At 38.8% G+C, this 24,927-nt stretch overlaps 1 protein-coding gene and 1 long non-coding RNA gene across 2 annotated transcripts in view; both read right to left on the bottom strand.

Annotated features, from left to right (window-relative positions):
* Positions 1–1,027: 1,027 nt before the first annotated feature.
* Positions 1,028–3,351, bottom strand: LOC120529472. The gene is made up of 2 exons (XR_005633753.1): positions 1,478–3,351; positions 1,028–1,271 (listed from the first exon to the last, which is right to left on the bottom strand). It is a non-coding gene; the product is annotated as an uncharacterized LOC120529472 (long non-coding RNA).
* A 1,754-nt stretch (positions 3,352–5,105) lies between these two features.
* The window catches only part of pdia4 (protein disulfide isomerase family A, member 4), a 42,891-nt gene continuing 23,069 nt past the window's right edge, over positions 5,106–24,927 (bottom strand). The window contains exons 4-10 of the mRNA XM_039753305.1: positions 23,014–23,152; positions 22,685–22,890; positions 21,152–21,310; positions 20,383–20,534; positions 10,828–10,984; positions 9,678–9,911; positions 5,106–5,762 (exon numbers count right to left, since the gene is read on the bottom strand). Coding sequence (XP_039609239.1) covers positions 5,344–5,762; positions 9,678–9,911; positions 10,828–10,984; positions 20,383–20,534; positions 21,152–21,310; positions 22,685–22,890; positions 23,014–23,152 — 1,466 coding nt within the window. The 3' untranslated portion in view covers positions 5,106–5,343. The remainder of the gene's footprint in view (positions 5,763–9,677; positions 9,912–10,827; positions 10,985–20,382; positions 20,535–21,151; positions 21,311–22,684; positions 22,891–23,013; positions 23,153–24,927) is intronic.

The following is a 24,927-nucleotide window of genomic DNA, read 5'->3' on the forward strand; positions in this document are numbered from 1 at the left end:
TAGTAACGGAGTTACAATTGCTGGTGAAGGACTGTGCTTATGCAAACAGAAACTTTTAAGTGAGCTGAGCTAACATTAAATAAAGCTGTGGACATCACAAGATCGCACGAGATAGCACAAGCACAGCTGAGAACCTTCAATGCATGTACTCCGAGCGGCTCACGTGAACTGACTGTGAACACAGTACGCAGACAACAAGCAAGAGCTCCAAAGAGCGCTGAATAAAAAACGCATTACACAAATTGAGAAGGCAGCAAAAGAATATGAAGCGAGTAACACATACAAGCATATTCTTAAGTGCACCTATTGCGGAAACAAAGCACACGGTGGAAAAAGTCAACGTCCAGCTAAAGGAAGAGTGTACAAATGTGGTAAATTGAACCACTTCGCTAAAGCTTGCAGGACTGGGAAAGGTAAACCCGTGTATGCAGTCTCAGATAAAGAGGAAGACGAGCTGTTTATTGATGCAGTAAGAAAGGAACAACAATCTGAAGCTGAACACACTTTTGTAGACATATCAATAGGAAAGCAAGGTGTAAAGCTTAAGTTTAAATTAAGTTCATAGACACGCTGCTGCTAAATATTCACAGGCAAATCCACAACTTAATACCAGGAATGCCTGTTAAACATCTTAGATTCACGAGTACGGATTTGGGTAGTGAACACTTCCATGAATGAAATCTGAACACAACACATCCTCCAAATACGAACCATTCAAAGAAATAATGATAATCAAATCCTTTATGACAGCAACATTCATAACAGTGACAAAACAATTACATTGACAATCATGTTACACACTACTTCTCTGCTGCGAAGCGTGGGTATTTTGCTAGTGTAGATAGATAGATAGAGATATATAAAAGAATAATGTGATGGGATAGACATGTTTGCTTTTAATGTAGAAAAAGGAATAAAACTGTACAATGCAGTTATAAAAATTAAAGAAAAAAAGATGTGCTTATGCAGATGACATGATTTGGTAAAAAACAGAAAATTTCAAATATACATAACTTAATTAACAGTCTTTAACAATAACAAAGTGTCCTTTATTATTTGCATCAATAGTTAAATCAAATATATACAACTTTATTATTATGCACAGTCAGTTTAACAGTCAGAAATAAAAAGGCAAAAGACAGATAAATAAAGTGACATGTTTATTAGAGGAGGGGTTGAGATGGAATCCCAAGTTTAAATGCCTCAGTGATGCTGTCTGTCTTTGTACTGTAACAGTTGGAAGCACAGGTTTGTCAAACTCTTCTCTCTCACTTAAAAAAAAAAAAAAGTACTTTCACCAATACTAAAAGTGTATTAATGTGCATTTTAAAACATATATATTTATATATAATTTACTTTATATTCTCGTCTAAATTCACTATAAGTAAAATGTTATTCTGTTTAACAGAATAATGGCGCTGAAAAGAAAAAAGGACTTTCTCCCCCCCACCAACCAACCACATGACGTCCCACTCACTGTTTGCTAGTCCATCAATGAGCAGACCTTTTGCCTCTGGTAGAGAAATCCTCTCAACTGTTCCTCGAGCTTTAATAAGAGCCAATCCCAAACACAGAAAGAGAGAAGGTTACTCAGAAACACTTTCTGTACTCATTACAGATTCACTGAAGCCAAATTGGCCTCTGGCATCAACACTTTGTTGATCTTTTCAAAAGTGCCTACAGCACTTCATCAGGCAGTTGTAGAGGCCATCTGTCAGCTCTTCGTCTTCTACTGTATAGAGTTCATTACCTGGTGACCTTTAGGATCTTCTTAATTTTTAAACCATTTGGATGACACCTTTTCAGATACAACAGCCTGTTGGACAAGCAAATACAAGAGTTTGGTGCTATAGTCATCATAGCTCTTTGCTAGTAGATAGATTACAATAACAAAGTTTACTTGTTATTTGAACTAAGTACCAGCAAGTGATCATCTGCTCCATGGCCCTTTATGATGAACTCCAACAGTTTTTCATGTTGAGTTCTCCTGGAGGGCCTGCTGATCTCTGCAGCCAAAAAAAACCCAAGCCCCTTGTTGGGACGATACACGTGAAAGTCAAAACACTACAAGTTTAAGAAATAGTTGTTTGCAATGTACCTTATTTTACATTAACATCCAATTTCCAGAAGATATTCTTGTAGCAAGTTGGCTGAAAGGAAAAATATGTCACTTGTAATTAAATTGAAAAGGCTCTGTGAACATCGCGACTGTCAGTCTGACTCACGTATTTTAAGTGGTACACTCCCCATTGCAGGAAAGTATTTTAACAGTTTAGAAACGGCAGGCATCATCTGCACAAAACTACCATGAAATTTGATTAAAATTGAAAATACCAAAACATGGCAGATTTGGTATTACAATTTAGGCACATTGCTCCAAGAACTCCAACATATGAAATTAAACTGAAAAGAAAAAAAGGTAAGATCGTGCACCATTCGAGTCAATCTGAACTTTATCAAAAGCTTGCTTCACGACAGAATAACTAATCAAGCGTGTCCAAGATGCTTGTAAAAGTTTTTGTCTTCCATGCACAGTCGAGGAGTTCTCGTGAAACTTGCCTTGTGTAATTTGAAGAGCTGCCGGTACCGCAGATTGCCGGCCCACTTCAATCACTAAATATACATCAATTACTACAGCGAAAATTATTAATACAAACGTAAAGGTTCACGGTACAAACATCGAACAGTCGAATTTGATTCAGTTATCCTGCCTTTAGATCCGCCCATAATGTCTCCGGTCTGCAGCAATAGCCTTCTCGGCAATCCCACACCTGTGCACTTCAGTACGGAAACTCCCACATTGCGCCTGGGAACAGCTTCTGCCACCCTACCACGCCCCCTGCTTAAAGCCGCAAGTGCGGCGATTTAAAAAGTGGCCATCAGTTTACAGCCGCGGACCCACTATATCACACTCAGTCAGATCGCCCAAAACTCCATAATGTATGATTAAAAATTAACAAATTATTAAAATTTAAAGGCAGTTATCCATTTGTATTAGACTGCCTCCTCTCTATCCAGAATGAGGAGTCTGAAATTAAATGCTTTGTGCAGTTTAAAAAGAGGAAAAAAAAAGTAAATTTGTTATCTTCCACATTTAGAACCTACTGGTCCTCAAGACTACTGAGCAAAAAGCAATCAGGTACTGTACATGGAGGTAAACATCATTCCACAATCTCACAATGCACCAACTCTTCCCAGCCATGTGGTCCGAGAAAGAGAGAACACGATATTTACTCTGCTGCAATTTAACGAATTGCTTTACAGAAAACAGTATTTACTTTTACAAACATATGGCAAAACCCACATTTTCCATATCGTGTTTTGCAAGTGGAGAAGAATACTTGTTTCCAAGCCCCCAAAAAAAAAGCTGTCAAGGGTTTTCTACTTTCACTATATTAAGTTTCTGCAGCAGCTTCATAAATGCTGTTTTACTCCAAGTACCTGAATCACATCCTCTGGGATACTTATTCCAAAAAGCAGCAATGACTTTCCAACAAAGACCACTTAAATTCTCCAAACTTCTCACTTGTATAAGTAAACTTATTTTGAGGCTGTCATTCTTCCTAAATACATAGTTCTTTGAAACATCAGTACTTTAAAACGGGAACAAAATTGTCGTCAGTAATCCAAATCTTTGCTGTTTACGCAAATTTTTTTTAAATTAATATCCGTGGCTCATTTTTCATGCACAAATATTTAATTAGTCAGGAGTCATGCGTGTTCAAGTTGCAAATGTCATCTTATTTTTGTTTACGATTGTGTTACAAAAACAAATGGCAAAAACTGAAGTTCTTACATGCTGAACACAATCTGTTGCTATTTTAACAAGTTATGATTTTTCCATATTTTCATACCAACACACACCGTATACCAGGGGTCCCCAACTCCGGTCCTTGAGTGCTCCAGTGGCTGCAGGTTTTCATTCTAACCCTTTTCTTAAAATAGTGACCTGTTTTTGCTGCTAATTAACATCTTTTGAATTAATGTTAAATGACTTGCCCTTGAAGACGCAGGCCCTTTAATTGTCTGTTTCCTTACTTAGCAGCCAAACAATAATGAAATACAAAATGATCCAAAACATGACCAGCAAACTTTGTCAATCATGCAATACTGTAACTGAAAATAAAAGATGAACGGCTCAGGAACGCTGATCTGCTCATGTCCAACACATTTTAATGGTGTTCTTAGAAAAGAGAATCAATTTCAGAAATGTCTGCTATTGTACAATGAGAGTAGCAACAAGCCATAAAATTAAAGAACAGGTTTAATTAACAAAAAAATCAGTGCCTCATTAGGAAACTGGTTGGAGTTTGAGGCCCTGACTTAGTTGCTCTTCTGTTGGCTCACTCACTTCACATTTCATTTTTGTTTGGGTGCCATTTAAGGAAAGAAATTCAGAGGAACAAATCTTTAAAAACAAGTCAATTAAAATGAATTAAAAAAAGGTAATTAGCACCAAAAATAAGTCACTAATTAAGAAGGGTTAGAATGAAAACCTACGGCCACTGGGGCCCTCCAGGACTGGAGTTGGGGACCTCTGCCGTATAGGGAAAGGTAATGCATAACAGTGAACTGCAAAATGTCCAGGCAATACTCCTTCAAAACAAAAAATTAGCACATATATTTAGGCCACATTGCTCATCCTCTCAGATTCACAGTGCAGGATTTAGTCTGCCACCTATTAGTTAACATCATACATCAAATTTAAAAAAGTCTAATTTGTACTCATGTGTGACGTAGAATAACGCATTCACACCCTTTAAACTATATCTACATGTCAATGTTATAATAGAGCAAAACTTGTTTCTCTGTATCTGGGGAGGGAAAACATTTTAAAACCAGCTTAACCATCCATTAAAGTTTTTTGGGCACATTTCAAATTTGTGTAGAGTTTCAACACAAGACAGATGTATTCTCCATAAAAAACGTAGGTACATTTTCAACAGCACACATCTTACCTGCCAGTCAGAATAATCAACAAAAAACAGTTAAACACTTTGTGAAAGGAGCATGGCTGGTTTTGCTTTGTTGATAACCATTCCAAATATTTTAAGCCAACTGACCCAAGTACAGAGATTTTTTGAACAGTATACCATTTGGCAGAGTACAGTCATAATTTAAATTTATTAAAAATCATCATTAAGGTTAGCTTTGGGAAGTTGAAATATCAAATACACAGTACTTTAAAACACATCTCAGTAACAAAAATCCATCACTATATAAAGGATATAATCCATATGAAGCCCATTCCCAAACACTTAATTACTCCTTCTGGCCAAAATGCAGATTGAACTCTATCCTGTATAATATCTGTCAAGGTTACATCTCAAAAGCAGCACAGCTTTAAAGTTCATCTTTGCGTTTCTCTGACAGTTTTGTTGCATGCTTTTCTACAAATTGTGATAGACTTTCCAAGTCTCTCTTGCCATTTTCAAACTTTATTGGTTTCTGTTTATTGTTACTGGGAGCAAAGTATATTGTGGGGAAGCCCTCCACTTTATAAATATCACGAGGCACATCATTGGCAGTGGCGTCCATCTTGGCAATTACTATATTTGGCTCCTGCTTGTACTTCCTACCCAGCTCAAGGTATTCGGGTTCCAGTTTTTTGCAGTGGCCACACCAGGGTGCATAGAACTCGATCAACACATCCTTTTTGGGGTCCATCACAATATCTTCAAACGTTTTGCCCACAACAACTTTAACTGGACCTTTATTACTCTTGGGAATTGCTTGTGACTTCACAACTGGCTTCAATTTTCCTGTCAAAAGAGGAGGTAAAAAGGAGAAAAAAAATTACAAAAAAAAAAAAACCCCAACAACATACAAAATCACATTTGAAAAACCTCACTAAGGAGACAAATGTTTTTACAAGTAAAAAGCCCCATACAAATGAAGTGACAAGAATCTTAAAGATGAGGAATACTTTAAGAGTCATCATTAAAAAAAAAACTGAATTCCATTTATGAAGTTAGCAAAATTTGGCTAAATTCAGAATGTTAAATGTGAAAATGCCTCAATTGTGAGCATAGGCAGATTAAGTGCATTTTCCCATTATATAATTGCGGTCTACTTTTGTTCAAACTAAACCTCAAATTTTTGCAAACAAACAGTTTACCAATTTTACAAAATGGCTGTGAAAGCCAGAAGTATTTTAATTAAAATCTTACTTTGAAAGCATGAAGCATGGTGTATTTTAAAGTGTGTGCAGAGAATAAAAGGAACATATGCTATAAAACACACTGATTAAAAGTCACCCAAAAAAAAAAAAAGTACAAAAGCTGTTTTGTTAATCCATAGGACAAAGCGGTTCATAAAATATACTGAAAAACTGACTGATTAGCCAAGTATCAGTTATACCAATTATCACAAAAATCCATTTCTTAGCTAGCCAAGATGGTCATTCATTCTCCACATGGAGTAGAGGAAAATAGTTTGTGGCTTCCCTTTACTGGGAGTGCGCTCCGGCTGGAGAGAATGTGTATGAAGGATAGCCTCACACAGCCAATGTTATGGCACTGCCTTAAGTCATCTGTATTCAGTTTACATGTGACCCTCATATTTGTGCCAGTTGATTCCAGAGACTATGTACTCTGAACAAGAACAGAGCAAGTGAGCATGGGTGAGTGCATGAAATGGTATTTCATACAGTGCTGGATTCTGTCTAGCTTTAGCAAATTCAAAAGCAGACCCGTACAGCTTTTTTTTTTTTTTTTAAATTATCTTTAAAATCATTCCAACCCTACCACTTAATGTACAAGACTGCAAAATGACAGAAAATATCCTTGTTTACAAGTAACAAATCACTGAACTCTGTATAAACTACATTAGAAGCCCAGGGTCAGGAACTACATTTTTTTGCAGCAAAAGCCACACAATGGCCATCCATTTCAGAACATGGTAATATACCTATATAAAAATTAGACATGTATTTAATAGCTCATATTTGAGCCAACCTTTTTTTCTGCACAAGATTAATTGTACTTTAAAAATGAGCAAAGAGTGCAACAGTAGATTTTTTTTCTGAACAGTCTTCTCCCTGATTAAAACCCTATTTACAGAACAGCTTTTCTGGTATGACACAACAGTGACAGAATTCCACCTACATTTATACTGAACCCTGGAAGTTGTAATGGGCTGATAATTTAATCAGTGGACTCTATACGTTTTAATAAATGCATATGAAACCCATAAGGAGCAAGTCTATACCTTTTAGCTAAAATATATATTAGCCATTTCATTTTCTCCATAAAGAGCCCTGTCTAGCAAGTGTGAGTAGTTATTGGGGCATAACTGACTGAGGCAGTAGTGCAACATACTTGTTAAATTATATATGTTCAGTACCTACATGTTGCTTATTATGTTAACTCACTGGTAAGCAGCAGCTCTCAGTCCAAGGAGATGCATGATATTAGGACTAGTAAGTGAGTGATGAACCAGGCAATAACTGGGTCTAAAAACTCCCTTCTGGGGAAGAAAAAAAAAAACCCTGTACCTCTGCACTAAACCCAGAACCACACAACACCTGAAAAGTTTCTAAAGTGCTCCAAGTAGCAGTCACCTCACCTCTTAAGTCATTGGGAACAAGTATGCAGAAATGCCCTATGTCCTAAAATTGTGTAGTTTTGTCATTACTGTATTACTGTTGTAAAATCCACATATATTTTTTGAAAACTAGCAAGTTTGCACATCTGTATGTTTGTAAACTTGGTGTGTAAATTTGTATATTTTTGCACTGACCTACCAAGTTAAATTTCTGTGTACCATAGGTAGATTTGGTAAATACAGGATTTAAAATGAGGACACATGCTATGCAAAATAATCCTCTTTAAACAAATACTCATCTTGTTGTGTGTTTGATTTTTATATTTGTACCCAGAATAACCTTGCATAAGCTAGAGAGGTCACATACAAATTTAAAGTAATATTTTATGAACCCCATTAATTGACAAAATGTACTAAGTTTCATATCCTTTCACTTGGATTTGAGCTACTGTAGTAGACCACCATGTGCAAATAGGTGCATAAGGTTTGGAGATGTCACTAAATGACAAAGTGATCACTACATACTTCGGCTAATAATAATTTCCAAATCAGAAAATTGCACTGTGGCAGTTCCCATTGTGAAGGGGCTAAAACCCCATTTATTAGAATGTATTCATTTTACATAAAACCTATTGATGCACTCACTGCTTTACTATTGCACAGAATTTTGTAAACAAAGACGCAGCCTTTATCTCTTATCTGCACAAACATGAAACCCTTGTATAAATGTTGCTTGGATCACCTTTACTTCTGTACCAGTTGCCCTATAAGATACACTGTATCTTCAAATAAAACTCCGTTATATCTGCTGCTTGGAAGTTCAGATAACACACTCTGATTCATGATTGAAAACTTAAGCTAAGTACAGACTTTACAATAATCTTAACATTAGCTATTAAAACATCAGAAGACTCTACACTTCCAGAGAAGTCTATTCATATTTATGAATGGTTTGCTAATATCATAAGTAAGAAGTTGCGATAGGGGAAATGTAGGAAAAATTTACAACGCAACCTCCAGTATATTCAGTTACTTTATTTATAGAACACATTAAGACTTTCAGAGTCTCAATTCATAAATAAGAGCCAAGTTAGAAAAATGACCTGCTCTCAAAGTAAAATAAAAAAATAAATAAAATAAAACTGATAATAAAAACACATACAAATATTCACGTGCATCTGTTTTGTTGGTATTGAATTACTGAGGACTATTCTAAGACAACATGCAAGTTACTACACACACACACACACACACACACACACTTGAAGGCAAGATGCAGACATGCCAGTCTGAACCGAATATCCCAAGAAAACTTGCACAAGAATCACTCCATAAATTTTTTCTTAATTACCAAAGGCAATAGGTTTCACATGTACTTAATATTTTTATGTAATCACACACTATCCAAACATTAGAAGTAGATAATGCTTAAATTATATAAATATTTTAGAATGGGTTTCGTCTCTGCTTGGTTTATTTAATTTCTGGCTGTGATTGGATGTAAGCAAGAAGGCAGATTTCATGTTTTCTTGTATAAACACGACCAAATATAAGCCTTGAACCAAAATTAGAATGTCCTCCATTACTAGACAAGCATTTAGTGTAAAATTTCTGTCAGCACTGTATACTGGTACGGTCAGTGCAGCTTGTAGAGTTATAAGAAAAGATGTAGGCTGATATGTCACAGAGCTAAAATATTGCTTAAGAACCACCTACTTCTTCCATTTGAACAGCGTGCTTATGGTAGACATTTATTTCAGTTACCAAGAAGTTTTTTTAAAACTCCATTTTTGTGGTCTAAACTGACAAAATAAATTGAGTTATTAAAAGCACATTTGCTCCTTTCTTAAAGAGAACACAAGTTTAATACAGTATGGTTTAGTAAATAAGTGTATGGGTGTTAAATATTTGTTTTTGAAAATGTAGCATCATATTTTCTAATAAGTACTTGGTATCAGTGTTCATTAAATACATAGTTTAAGCCCCCAGACAAAAAAGGGTTGACGAATCCCAATCTGCTGAAACTCATGATTTGACCAATAGTTTCATACATGTAGCTGATCAATTTCACACATTACTGCTCATGTGAAAATCATCCCTTTCAAGTAGTCAACAAAACAAAAATTGATTACCTTTTTTGAATGCAGTGACAAATTCTGTAAGAGCATCTGAATCAAAGTCACTTGGTTCCATTACATACTTCTTTCCTCCATCTCCCAGGATTGCTACATTAACCTCTTCACCACTTTCACTTAGCCCCAGTCCCTTCAACTCTTCTGCATAATCTTCTTCATCAGCAATAGCAAAAGTATATTCTGGAAATTCTTTGGCCACCTCCAACACTTTGTTACGCCAAAACTGAGTGGCTAAAATAAGTTAAGGTTAAAGAAAGAAAAAAAAATGTCAACTTAGTAGCAAAAAGTAATGAGCATTAGACAACTTGTAATAGCCAAAAGGAAAACTTAATAGCTACAATAGTAATTAGAAGTAACAAGCATAGAGCCATTTAATCCTGCTAACAAAAAAATGTAAATTCCTTATGTTCTACGATACAATTACAACATAAACCAGTTTCTTGTTGCTGGTTGTAATTTACTGTATTATATGGGCTTCCAAGTTAAGAACCAAGCGATATCCTTCCTCTCGAAGTTTCGAGAGATCAGTTATGGGATTCTCTTTCTACAACCCCCTGTTAATGTTTCAACCACTAGATTTTTTGCCATCAGCAGAAAACCATGGAAATATAGGAGCACTCATGAAGGTTTCTTGCATGCCACAGATTTACATTTATTTATAACTCTATGTGAATTTCCCCTTGGGATTAATAAAGTATCTATCTTTATCATCACAACAGTGCATTCTTAAAGAAGGAAAAAAAAAACCCAAAACACACACACACACACACACATCATTACTACAACAAAATCACGGTTTAGGTAAACACCCAAAGACCTGCTTAGGAAAATTAGACAGCTAATGGGTATTAGCACAAATAGCCTTCAGAATAAAATTTCACAAAACAAAAGAAAAAGCATCGTCTCCAATGGCCCAACTTTCCTCTTCAGAAGCAGTAAAATAGGCTCTCTCAGCAGCAGTGCTGTAGCCTTGGTTCTAGCTTAATAGAAGGTGAAAGTATAAACCTGGTTTAAAAGACAGTCAGGACAAATTCCAATAGTGGTCAGACCAAAGGGGGGGGTTGGGGCGGCTGGGTTGGAAAAAAAAAAAAAAAAAAAAAAGTTGCCAAAAAAATTAACCAAATAGATATTTATACAGTTAACTTACCAACACGGTAGTCAAAGCTGAAATCCACACCATAATAAACAACTACCAGTGGCCGTTTACTGTATCTTTTAGCATCATTGCTGGGTTTTCTGTGGCCAACTAAGGGAAGATCATGCCGAGTAATGAAATCTCGCACTTCTGCACTAGTGGTTGTATCCTAAAGATTAAAAAAAAAATAATTTTATATATACAGTGGTACCTTGGTATATGTCCACTTTGGAATAAGTCCAACTTGGTATATGTCCTGTTTGGACGCAAACAATTTTGCTTGGTATACGACCTTTGTTTGGAATACGACTCTCATGCTACAACACTGTGCGCTACTCTTGTTTACCTCTCTCGAGTCAAAGACACAACTGCCCAAGAGCGTCAGTATGCCAGTTGCTAGCATTCAGTGAACAACCCGCGCTATAACTATGAATTTTCACGTGACTTTTTTCGCATAAATTTGAATTGCCTGTTGAAAAGTATGAAAGTGGCATGTGTATTCGGGACATGGCTGCTGCATACTGTATGCCGAGAAGGCGCTATTAAAAAGTTTGATGAAATAAATGAAAATTTAACCTAATTGCTTTTGTATTTATGCATTTTAGTATTAAGCAGTGTTTAAATTATTTTATACAACCCATTCAATGTATAATGTGTCAATAGGTTATTTTTTACCCTTATTTCTTATGGGGAAAAAATTTGTTTGGTATAAATCAAAGGATCTGGAACGGATTAAGGATGTATTACAGAGTCCCAACTTTTAAATTTTTTAATAAACTAAAAAATTTAAAATAAGACCAGGTTTATACTTTAAGTTCACAAATCTTGTGCATGGCAGCCACACATTCCCAGCGCTCTTCTGTTGCACCCTCTGAACACATCAGAAATTTGCGCAACGCTAGTACAAGTTGCAGTACAAGCAAATATGAGCGGCGTGTGCTCAAGTTCTGGCGTGAGACATCAGCATTGTTGTTTACTATCAACATCTCCATAGTGACAGATATGCCTGTAACAGCTGGCATCAAATCTCCATTTCTTTGACAGTGGATGTGGAAACAAGACGAAGCTGAAGAAAATTTGAGACAGATGTGTGTGAATAGCAGAAAATATCGGAGAACAGAAGAGGGTATTCAGCCAGTGCAAGATAACACAATGTGACGGCAAGTTGTATTGCAGCTCCAATAAGATCAATGTGCATGCCCCAATGTTTGATGTGGTGAAGCAAATCAAACTTAAAAATCGCTAAGATACACAAAAAAAAAAAAAAAACCCGTACAGTGGAACCTCGGTTCACAACCACACACTCTGTATACGAACAAAGCCAGTTCCCTTTCGGTTTGTGCGCACCGATGATTTCCGCATGTGTTTCATTGTTCTCAGTCAGATGTGCCTGCGAGAGCGCGTATAGCTAAGCAGGGAGCCTAGGTGTTTTGCGTCAGCGTTATTCAATGTTTTTACATTAGTTTACTATTACACTGTGCATTCTATGGTGTAATTAACTATATTTGTGCTTAATCTTTACATACAGTTTGTACGGTCTGGAACGGATTAATTGTATTTACATACAATCCTATGGGGGAAATTGCTTCGGTTCACGACCAGAGTTTTGGAACTAATTATGGTCGTGAACAGAGGTTCCACTGTATTTGTGGTACCTTTTCCAACATCCATTTTTCAAATTAGTCATATTCCCCATTGTAATGACAAGATATATTTAAAACCTCATTACCATCTTCTGTGTCACTGTTGCATTCTTATTTTGCACCTTTTCAACAGAATTTTTTTTATCTTATCTTCAACATCTTTCTTCTCTCAACTTACAACACCACAAACCAGTTTCTCACCGTTGTCTTGCACTGCCACCTGGTGGAATCCTCAAAATTTACGTAAAGTGTACATAGCACATTGTTTGCACAGCAGAAGCATCATCATCCGCAAGTGTATGCGATGCATAGCATTTATTACAACTCGGCCAGGAAGCAGATTAGATAACGGAGGTATCAATTAACTACATGTATGTAAAGTTACAAGTTAATGACTTAACTACAAGAACATAATCAAATCAAGAAAATACAGTGGTACCTTGAGATACGAGTTTAATTCGTTCCGTGACCGGAACGCTCGTGTCTCATATCAATTTTCCCCATTGAAATTAATTGAAATGAGATTAATTCACGCCAGCCCCCAAAAAAACACTCCATTTTTTTGTTAAATGTTTTCAACATATGAAAAATTTATAATGAACAAATATTGATAAACAAAATAAAACCTAATACATAAGAGAATCTCAAGAAATAGATAAAAGCAGCCAGGCAACTTGAGAGAAAAATCACGTTATAAACCGTCGGTGCCTTCTGCGATCCTGGGAAATGTGAACTCGCTACCAAATAAGATCGACGAACTGGCTGTGCTGGTGAAAAATGTCAGAACCTACAGAGAATGCAGCTTGCTGTGTTTTACTGAAACGTGGCTAACAACTACCATCCCAGATGCTAACGTGGAGCTACCCGGGTTTAGCAAAGTTAGAGCTGACAGAGACGCAAGTACCTGCAGGAAAAACAAGGGAGGAGGAGGACTCGCTCTCTATGACAATATAAAGTGGTGCAACTCAGGACATGCAAACGTTAAAATCTCCAATTGCTGCAGGGACATTGAACTGTTGGCCGTAAGTCTGTGTCCCTATTACTTGCCCAGAGAGTTTGGACACGTGATTGTTTACTTCCCCCCTCAAGCGAACGCGGAGATTGAGTGACATCATCCATTACACAGTTGCAAAGTTACAAACGCAGCACCCTGAGGCACTTGTGCTAATCTCTGGTGACTTTAACCATGTAACGTTGGACAAAACATTACCTGCCTTCTCCCAGTATGTGGACTGTAACACTCGGGGAAATAGGACTATCGACCTACTGTATGCAAACGTTAGACGCATACAGCACCAGCCTGCTGCCTGCAATTGGGAAAGCAGATCATAACCTGGTTCTGCTTCAGCCTCTCTACAAACCAAGAGTGAAGGCACTACCTACAACCACTTGATCATTCAGGAAGTGGTCCCCTGAGGCAGAGAAGGCTCGGAGAGACGGCTTTGGAACTACAGACTGGGATATACTGCGGAGGTCACATAGTGAGAACATTGAAGAGGCTGTTGACTGCACAACTGATTACATCAACCTCTGTATGGACATTGCAGTTCCAGTAAGAACAGTACGCTGCTATGCTAACAACAAGCCATGGATTATAAGTGACATCAAAGGCCTTTTGAACCAGAAGAAAAGGGCTTTTAAAGACTGATCAGCATGAGCTCAAGCGCGTGCAGAAGGAACTCTGACTCCAGCTCAGGGCGGCAAAAGAGCAGTACAGGAGAAAGCTGGAGAAGTTGCAGAATAACAGCATGAAGGAAGTATGGGATGAAGATTATCACTGGCTGCAGCTCGAAGCATGGTGCCACCATCGAGACAGACGTGGAGAGAGCAAACCAAATGAACAACTTTTGACAGGTTTGATCACCCTAACCCACTCTCACCTCGGAGTACTGCATCCTCCAACCATCCTTCTGCTGATTCCAGCATAGGAGAGAGTTTCTCCCCCACCCACAATTACAGCAGCCCAGGTAAGCAGAGAGCCGATAAGACTTCGTGCCAGCAAAGCAGCAGGTCCAGATGGTTTAATCGCCACGACTGCTGAAGGCCTGTGCGTTGGAACTGGGGAGTCCTCTACAGCGCATCTTCAACCTGAGCCTGGAACAGGGGAGAGTCCCAAGGCTTTGGAAAACATCTTGTATCACCCCAGTCCCAAAAAGGTATCACGTCCTAGTGAGCAGAATGACTTCCGGCCTGTTGCTCTGACGTCACACCTGATGAAGACCATGGAGCGGCTGCTGCTACAACACCTGAGGCCACAGGTCCACCACGCCCTCGACCCACTGCAGTTCGCATACCAGGAGAAGGTGGGAGCGGAGGATGCCATCTATATGCTACAACGATCCCTCTCCTACTTGGACAGAGGCAGTGGTTCTGTAAAAATTTGGTTTTTGGACTTCTCTAGTGCCTTCAACACCATCCAACCTCTGCTCCTTAGAGACAAGCCGACTGAGATGGGAGTAGACTCACACCTGGTGGCATGGATCGTGGACTCTCTTACAGACAGACCTCAATATGTGCATCTTGGGAACTGCAGGTCTGGCACTGTGGTCAGCAACAAAGAGGTGCCGCAGGGGACTGTACTTTCTCCTGTCCTGTTCAATCAGGCTTCCAATACGACCGAGTCCTGCAACGTGCAAAAGTTCGCCGAGGACACTGCTATTGTGGGCTGCATCAGGAGGAGTACTGGAAGCTAATCAAAGACTTTGTTAAATGGTGCGACTCAAACCACTTACACCTTAACACCAGCAAGACCAAGGAACTGGTGGTGGATTTTAGGAGGCCCAGGCCCCTCATGGACCCCGTGATCAGAGGTGACTGTGTGCAGAGGGTAGAGACCTATAAATATCTGGGAGTGCAGCTAGATGACAAATTGGACTGGACTGCCAATACTGATGCTCTATGTAAAGAAAGGTCAGAGCCGACTATACTTTCTTAGAAGGTTGGCATCCTTTAACATCTGCAATAAGATGCTGCAGATGTTCTACCAGACGGTTGTGGCGAGTGCCCTCTTCTATGCGGTGGTGTGCTGGGGAGGCAGCATAAAGATGAAAGACGCCTCGACAAACTTATTAAGGCAGGCTCTATTGTAGGAGTAAAGTTGGACTGTTTAACATCTGTGGCAGAGCGACGGGCATTAAGCAAACTCCTGTCAATCATGAAGAATCCAGGGCTGTGGAGTCGGAGACAATTTTGGGTACCTGGAGTCGGAAAAAAAAGTTAACCGACTCCGACTCCTACTAAATTTAAATGGGAATTAAAAAAGTTGAAATGTCCCAATTCACAAACAGTCATAATGAACTACTTCTCTGCTGCCAGAATAAAGCCCAATGCATGCAGTGCATAAATGTTACCAAGAAACGAACATGTCAAGTAACCATGAAGCATGCTTTTCATTGACTGTATGCGTCACTATATGGGATGTAATGCACAGGTAAGGTGCGGCACCGCTTTCCATTGTGTCGTGTTCCACTGTTACAGGGAGCTGTGAACCTAGCCTAAAGCCCCCCATACATTTACGGATGCACTGCCGATTTTTCGGCCGTTCAACGAGTCATCACGCGTCAAATGCCTGAAAAATCTGGTGTGTTCTCAGCGCCGTCGGCTCCACTTCGCTATGCGCTAGTGAAGGGGGCCAAAGGAGCCGAGAACACAGATCTCCCTACCTGTCTCCATCATAGGCTCGTTCTGCTGATCAGCTGGCCGGCGAGTAACACAATGCACTAAACTTCCGGCTGGCTGACAGAGGAGACAGCCACTGCAGCAGACAGAGGCATTACATTACTTTGGATGGGGGCGGTGGTCAAGATTTTCGGCAAGCTGGATCTGCCCGTCCATGTGGACACCCGCAATCTGCAGCCGCCAATCAATTGCTGCGATTGTACACGCACATCGGTCGGTGGCAAAATCGGCCATGGATCGCTGGGTATTTGGGGGCCTTAACTCTCGCTGATAATTAGGTAAATGTTTTTTGCAGGACTAGAGACACTTTAAAGGGAACCCGAGGTCAGAGGAATATGGAGGCTGCCATATCTATTTCCTTTCCTTTAACTATAACTGTATTCCAAGTTTAATATAGGTTTTCCAGATATTGTTTTTAGTTCATATAGTTAAAGCATTTCTTTTTGTTTTAAAAGTTAAAACTACCAAAGAATGTGGTTTGTATTTTTGAACCAATACATTTCCTGTTCCTGATTTGTATGCCTGCTATTACTATCCAGACACTTTTTATAAAAAAAAAAACCCTTGTTTTCATTGGGTTTGTCTTTAATCTGGCATTATAGTAGAGTGTTGGCTTCCTAGCCAGTAAGTTCTGTGGTGAAATGACATGTTGCCTTGCTTTCCTTCACTGGATGTAGAAAATACATTAGCATAGTATATACATAGAGGAGTCGGAAGATTTAGAAACTGAAAATTTATCTACCGACTCCACAGCATCCACTGAACAGTGTCATCTCCAGGCAGAGGAGTAGCTTTAGTGACAGACTTTTGTCACTGTCCTGCTCCACTGATAGACTGAGGAGATTGTTCCTCCCTCACACTATGCGACTCTTCAATTCCACCCGGGGGAGTAAATGCTAACATTACTCAAAGTTATTGTCTGCTTTTATATGCATTTTTTATTACTATTTAATTTAATATTGTTTTTGTTTTGTATCAGTATACTGCTGCTGGATTATGTGAATTTCCCCTTGGGATTAATAAAGTATCTATCATCTATCTAAACAGATGTTGGCGAAGCCAATTAGCATATTGTAATGTTTTTTCTTTCACTTTTGCTTAACTTAAATTTTCTTCACTAGTTTTTTTTTTTCTTTTTGCCACGCTTTCCTCACTTTCATTCTCAAGGCGTTTCAATAGAAACCTATTGAAGATTTGTTTAGTTCTGGCCTTCAGAATGTTTCTGAAATGAGTTAGGCAGGTGTCATTAAATAGCGCCGCTGCACTATCAGATGCAAATTTTTCAGGGGGTTTCTTTTCTTTAAAGTTCGAAACTTCCCCCCATTGCAAATACTTCCTTTATCTCACTTCATGAGGTAACCTCCTCCGCGATACCAATCTCCTGCAGAACCTCTGTATGTTGCCACGTCTGCAGTTCCGTCAACTCCTCAGAATGTGCGGCGACAAGCTTTGATGGCTCGTATTTCGAATTTTGGCTCGTAACTCAAAAAACTTGTACTTTGGGGCACTCGTATCTCAAGGTACTACTGTACACTGCATCCAGAAAGTATTCACAGCGCATCACTTTTTCCACATTTTGTTATGTTACAGCCTTATTCCAAAATGGATTAAATTCATTTTTCCCCTCAGAATTCTACACAACACCCCATTATGACAATATTAAAAAAGTGAGATTTTTACAAATTTATTAAAAATAAAACTGAGAAATCACATGTACATAAGTATTCACCACCTTTGCCATGAAGCTCAAAATTGAGCTTGGGTGCATCCTGTTTCCCCTGATCATCCTTGAGATGTTTCTGCAGCTTAATTGGAGTCCACCTGTGGTAAATTCAGCTGATCGGACAGGATTTGGAAAGGCACACTCCGGTCTATACAAGGTCCCACAGTTGACAGTTCATGTCAGAGCACAAACCAAGCATGAAGTCAAAGGAATTGTCTGTAGACCTCCGAGACAGGATTGTCTCGAGGCGCAAATCTGGGGAAGGTTATAGAAAAATTTCTGCTGCTTTGAAGGTCCTAATGAGCACAGTGGCCTCCATCATCCATAAGTGGAAGAAGTTCTAAACTACCAGGACTCTTCCTAGAGCTGGCCAGCCATCTAAACTGAGCGATCAGGGGAGAAGGGCCTTAGTCAGGGAGGTGACCAAGAACCTGATGGTCACTCTGTCAGAACTCCAGAGGTCCTCTGGAGAGAGGAGAACCTTCCAGAAGGACAACCATCTCTGCAGCAATCCACCAATCAGGCCTGCATGGTAGAGTGGCCAGATGGAAGCCACTCTTTAGTAAAAGGCACATGGCAGCCCGCCTGGAGTTTGCCAAAAGGCACCTGAAGGGCTCTCAGACCATGAGAAACAATTCTCTGGTCTGATGAGACAAAGATTGAACTCTTTGGTGTGAATGCCATGCGTCCCGTTTGGAGGAAACCAGGCACCGCTCATCACCAGGCCAATACCATCCCTACAGTGAAGCATGGTGGTGGCAGCATACTGTGGGGAGGTTTTTCAGCGTCAGGAACTGTCGGTGTTGTGTGTAGAATTCTGAGGAAATAAAATGAATTTAATCCATTTTGGAATAAGGCTGTAACATAACAAAATGTGGAAAAAGTGATGCACTGTGAATACTTTCCTGATGCACTGTACCAGCATTGCCCGGGTAATTATGGTTAGTTATTGTCCTTTTGTTTGCTAGGCTGGTTTCAGTCTGTTCTAGCATTTCACTTGTTTAAGTCAACAGGTGGTACTATCCTGAATACGCACTATAGTGAAAAACTAAAAAAACCAAAAGGTAGCGTTCCTAGGCACAATAATTTGAGTTCCAAAGTAGTCCATCACCTCTCCTGACAAAGTGGAATACATGTGCAAAATTTTGTTGAGATGGGACCAAGAGTATCTCACTAAGCTTTATACATTACTTTTTTTTTTTTTTTTAAATGTTTGATCTCTTACCCAATTTTGCCTTCGGAGCTTTCCCTTTGTATCTCCAGGTTTAACTTTTAGCCAGCATTCTCCCTCGAATAAATTCCAGAAAAGCTGGTTTCTCAGACCATCATTTTTTGAGGGGCCTTTCTCACCACTAGCCTGCTTCTGTACTTGCTGTCTTTGAAGGCAACCCTCTCAGTGTACCTCTTATGCCTTTTCTCCTTTGGTGTCTTACACTTCCCTCTTTCGACTGCATCCAAGCCAAACTGACAAAAATCACAGCAAAGCCTAACCAAATCAATCCTATCACACAGCCCTTAGCATTTTATCATATAGTAGATACAGATTGCTTAATTCAATAAAAAGTCTCCCCACACCAGAATGTTAAAATGTAATCTATTATTCTATTATTAACCTCTGTTCACAAAGTCATATTGTTGAATATGTCAAGAATAGTGGAGGAAGTTAAACGAAGATCTCCAAGGGTGCATTCCTGGAAGTATGCTTAATGCATAATAGAGAAGTCAGGCTTATTTCAGTCAGCTTTGGTTTCACAGATAAGGATTAGGGCACTTTGTGATCAAGGCAACTAAAAGCATTACTTTATTCTGTACCAGGCAAAAGATGAGGCTTAGCAGAGTGGTTAGGTTGAGAGTTCGTGAAGCTCTAGTTCAATGAGAAACAACAACATCAGAGAAAATGTTCAGAGGCTAGTTTCTTTAGCATATCTAATAAAATTATCTATAAGCAGCATCATATTTGTGTGAATTACTGGTTATTACAGTTACGTGATCATTGACAAAGTACAAATATTTTAAGCGCAAAAGTATAAGCAAGTACATTTTGCAACACACACATTTCTCCTTCCACCTGTAGCAGACAGTATGCAATGGAACTGTGAACATTCCATTTAACTTTGCTTAGCAGAGGCCCATTTTACCAGAAGACCCTGGGTGGCTTCCTTGTATGCAAGAATGTGCGTTATCTTTACAATTTGTACTACTTATACTGTCATACTGGGTGAAACCAAACAATTTGTGCAGTGTCAATATAGTCATGCTTAGAAAAAGTGCTAGAGATTCTGTGTATCTTTACAGAAGTTGTGGAAAAATCAACTTAAAGTGCTGAACCATTGCAATATTAGCTTCTGCATATTGATTTCTCTTAAATATTGAATCTTCAACACATTGCCCATAACTAGTCCAACAGTGGAAATTTTCTCCTTGTCTTTACAGCAAAATTTGTATATACAGTAAATACCAATTCACCCCACCATTGATACAAAACGTTTCTTGTAGTAGAATAATTCTGTACAGTATACTTACAGTAAATTTCAGCATGTGAGATTCTGGTTCATATTTTGATTGGAACTTTTCAGGTTTCACCAGGACCAGATGCCCAGGAGATGTCTTCAGGGATTTTGCAATATCGCTGTTAAAAGTGTGATGGCAATTGTAATCCTCTCGTAGATTATTGCCTATGGAAAATTAAACAGGCATAAAACTGATGTTAATCATTTAATAGAGAAATACTATACAACACGTACAACTTGGCAAAACATTTTTCCACAGAAACCATAAAAGTTCTACTTTCGTTAAGATGACAGCACTACTAATGTAAATCTGATACAGGAATTTACCATTCACTTCTAACCAAGACCTACAAACATCTCCGCTGTGTTAGTTTCTCATAGAAAGACATTGTTTACTAGCAGCTAGAGGCTTTCAGCGCATCAAAAATTGGACACCAAGGACAGTGAAGTGGTTGTAGTTGGAGTAGTTTGGCACTTATAGAATGACTAACACAAGTCTAATTATGCAGATCTTTCTAAATGAACACTCAGTATTCAATTAAAATTTGTAAAGCTACCATCACATTTATGATAAACTTTGACAGTGGTCTCTTCAGGATATTCCATTTTGCCAACATTTACACTTTTAGAAGGCTAACAATTGGTTTGCAGGCCAGACGGAAATGACTAGGAAAGCCTATGAATGGTTTACAAACCTTGTTCAGATTTGGCAGACAGAGCAAAGTGAAATATACAATGTATTAAAAGAGAAAAATGCGACACACTCAATTATCTATACTCACAAGCTTCCTGGTAGGATGCTAATGCAATGTCATGGTCATCCTGGAACACTCCAATGATTACAATATCATCACCTTCTTTAATAAACTCGCGCAACTGCTTAACAGTCTGTATTTGCTTTGAAGGAGGACCAGCTTGATCAATCATGTAAGAAACAATTCCTTTATATATAAAAAAAGCTCAGATCCTTTTTTCATTCATAAGGACTTTATGAGAATTGACATCACTTGTCCTGCCAAATACCGAGATGAAACACCCGAGCTGTATTAAAAAGACATACCAAGGGTTACATAAATTGCTTGTATGGGTGTTACTTTTTGTAACAATCTAGGTTCAATATGTAGTCTAAACAGGGTCTGCAAGGAAAATTGTACTAATCACTCAAGATTTAAACATTAATGTCAAGAATTTCTTGCATACAAACTTATTTTGCTGCAATTAAATTGGATAAATACCTAAATGAAAAAAAGACTGAACAATGCTGCCAGCCTTGAGCTGGAAAAAAAGGTAAGAGATAATTGATAGTTTTGTTGGAAGAAACCCATGTCTTTAGTACCCACATGCATCAGTCACTGAACTACGCATGCACAGTTTTAACCCATGAAGATTTCTATAATGGCTGCATTGATAAATTAGGAGTTTCATCAAAATATGAAAGTACATGTGTTTAAGTTTGATCACTTCCACATTAGCAATAATAAAAATTTCCAATGTTAAACATAACTGGTGTAAACAAGGCGCTATATAGCGCCCGACCCGGCACAGACTTACACAGAGGCACGTGTTCACACTCAAAGGTTTTTATTTCTTTTTTCTTCAGCCGTGTGACACGTCTTCCCCGTGCCACACAGCCCAAACACAGTCCCAAGCACCAAACCAACACAAAACCAAACTTTCCTGCTCCACCACTCCTCCCAGGCAACCTCGTCCTCTTCCTCCCGATTCTGGCCTTGATTGCTGGGAGGCAGGCCCTTTTATGCCCCACCCGGGAGTGATCCAGGTACCTGACCAGCTGGTCTTAATTGCACCTCCGGGTGGGGCTGATAAACCGTCCAGTGTGGTGGCTGGATCTCTGCAACACCCCCTAGCGGCCACCCCATCTCCCAACCGGGCTGTTGTGGTGGACTCCATGTCCCATGGAGCCACGGGGGAGATTGAGGAGGAATCCACTGCCAGGGAGACTGCCCCCAAGCGCCCCGGGGGAGGTATTGCAAAGTCCATGATGGCTCCCCCGGGACGTATGCATCAGAGGCGTCCCGGCCGGGCATGGGACCCGGCTGTCCGTCACACTGGGTAGGAGGCTTTTGCAACCGATTTGCTGAATTAATATTTTATATGTTATTAAATAAAGCATGTTTGGAATAAGAAACTGAGAAGACAAAAGCAACTAACTGTGAAAGGTCACTCTTAACATAGAGTCTTTGTCCTTTTATTTTCACCACTCTAAGAATGAAGTCACGGTTTTATTTTGAAGAATTTATACCCGCGTTTACTATTCTTTACAAAAAATAATAAAAAAAAAAAAAAAAACATACCTTCTTTCTCTCTTGGCCCATTATATTCAAAGTCTTTACCCTTCCGAAATATCTTGAGGGTTGGGTATCCCGTGACATTAAATCTGTTTGCAATTTCACTTTCTGCTGTGGCATCAACCTTGGCCAGTGGGATGGGTGGTATTCGTTTGTTCAACTCTTGGGCAGCCTTTTCATATTCGGGAGCAAGTCGCTTACAGTGTCCACACCTACAAACAATGCAACCATAATAGGTTCTTTAAGAACTTTGCTCTACAAAATTAGACTTGAGGATTGGGGGGTGGCAGAAGAGAAAAAAAAAAAAAATTTTAAACTTGTATACAAAAACATACCAAGGTGCATAGAACTCAACCAAAATGATATCAGCATCATTCACCACCTCATCAAAATTGTCCTTACTCAAGACCAAAGTGACCTCAGGGGGAGGTTTCCAGTCAGGTTTAGCAACTTCTGTCACTTTGGAAACAAGAGCTGCAAAAGATGTTAGATATAGTTATAAGAAACAGACACACATTGCATAAAATTACCAAAAAAATTAAAATCACTTATTGAAATGCTTTGACACATCGTATTAGTGCGAGAAGGACATGAAGACTGGAGAGGTTATGGACTTTGAAACAGTATATTACATTAGTAGTGAAAACGCATGCTGGCAAGAAGAGTTCAAAACAGCATCTTACTATGCATACTTTATACATGTAGACTATTTTCATCATCTTACATAATTTTCAACCATATTCACACTATTCAAAAGCAAGTAGCAGAGAAATGCTTTATAGCAATGAATTGCAACATCTACTTCAGAAAGCCTAAAGCAATGGTCCCAAAATTGGGCCCTCGCATACCACTGCGGCTGTAGGTTTTTTCCTCCCAACCAGTTTCACAATTAGTAAATTTTATCTTGAATTATCCTCATTGTTTAACCTCCTTGGAGCTGACCACCAGTGGGACTTTAGCTCAGAATTCTATGCAGAAATGGTCATTCCAAGTTACACTCAGAGTGACATGTAATAGTCGGCTTTATGGTATTAGGCCTGAAAAATACTTAGGACAGTATTTTGCTACCATCTAGCAGATGAAATGAACATCCAAAAAAAGTTTTCTGCCAATTTATATTAACAATATTTATGAGAGTGGAACCGTCAAACAAAAACAATAGCAAATGAGAAGTCAAAGCCAGTTTAAGATCAACCTAAAACGGAACCATTGCTTCAATACAGTGATAGTGATGAGAATGTGAATGGTCACAGACAATAAAATTGACAACTGTTCAACAGGTTCCAATCTAAGTTTCACTGATAATTGTGTTTGGTGTGAGAAACTCCCACACCTTCTTACCAGTTTATGACTAACCCTGATCTAAAATGTGTATGTTAACCATGATTGTCTATATTATTTAGGAAAGTTGAATGTATGGTGGAGTAAAGAAAAAAAAAAAAAAAGGTAGCTGAAATGAACCACTGTCGAGCGGCATCAGAAAACCATTTGCTTATTGCTGCAGACAAGATGAGGGAATTTTATAGGCTACCAATACTGAAAGGTATAGTAGGTAAGCTAAAGCAGAGATGGTACTGGTCCATAAACCGATTGTTGTAGACATCCAAAGTTGAGCATGTGTCATTTTTCACTTATGAAATTCCTGTATTTCACAAACAACGAGGACTATGGTAAAGCCATTCCCCCAGTATCAAAACTGTAAAAACTTAAGTATCAAGTGATCACAAATATGCAAGTGGTGTACGTTTCTGATTGTGACACGAGTATTGACAAAAGTCTCATGGTTACAAAAGAAAGCTTGCAGATACAGTACAACACATTTAAAAAGACAATTCGATATCAGGTTCTACATGCTGTACAAAGCAAGTTCTGGGTATATCCAGAACTTGACACTTTACATTGGTGGAGGGACCAAGTGGGACAGCAAATACAGTAATTACTGTGTCACTACATCAATATGCCTGTCACTGGCAGACCCTTTGCTTGACCAATGTTACTGTATTAAATGAACAATTTCAATACCTCGCCTGATCTGCTTGATAGTTTGCTCCAAAATTAAAACTGATGCATATCAGCACTATATGGTCAAACTTCTGTGATATGCCTGGTGACTACAGTCATATGAAAGCAACAAGCATTAAGTGTAGTGCAGTAGCTGCGTGGTAAGGATTAAATAATTATTATCCAACAGAGGGACTAGAAAGAGGCCTGCCTCCAAGGCACTGTTCATAATGTAGAACCTGTCAATG

The sequence above is a fragment of the Polypterus senegalus genome, chromosome 5 (assembly GCF_016835505.1).
Source record: "Polypterus senegalus isolate Bchr_013 chromosome 5, ASM1683550v1, whole genome shotgun sequence".
NCBI classification, from domain to species: Eukaryota; Metazoa; Chordata; class Cladistia; order Polypteriformes; family Polypteridae; genus Polypterus; species Polypterus senegalus.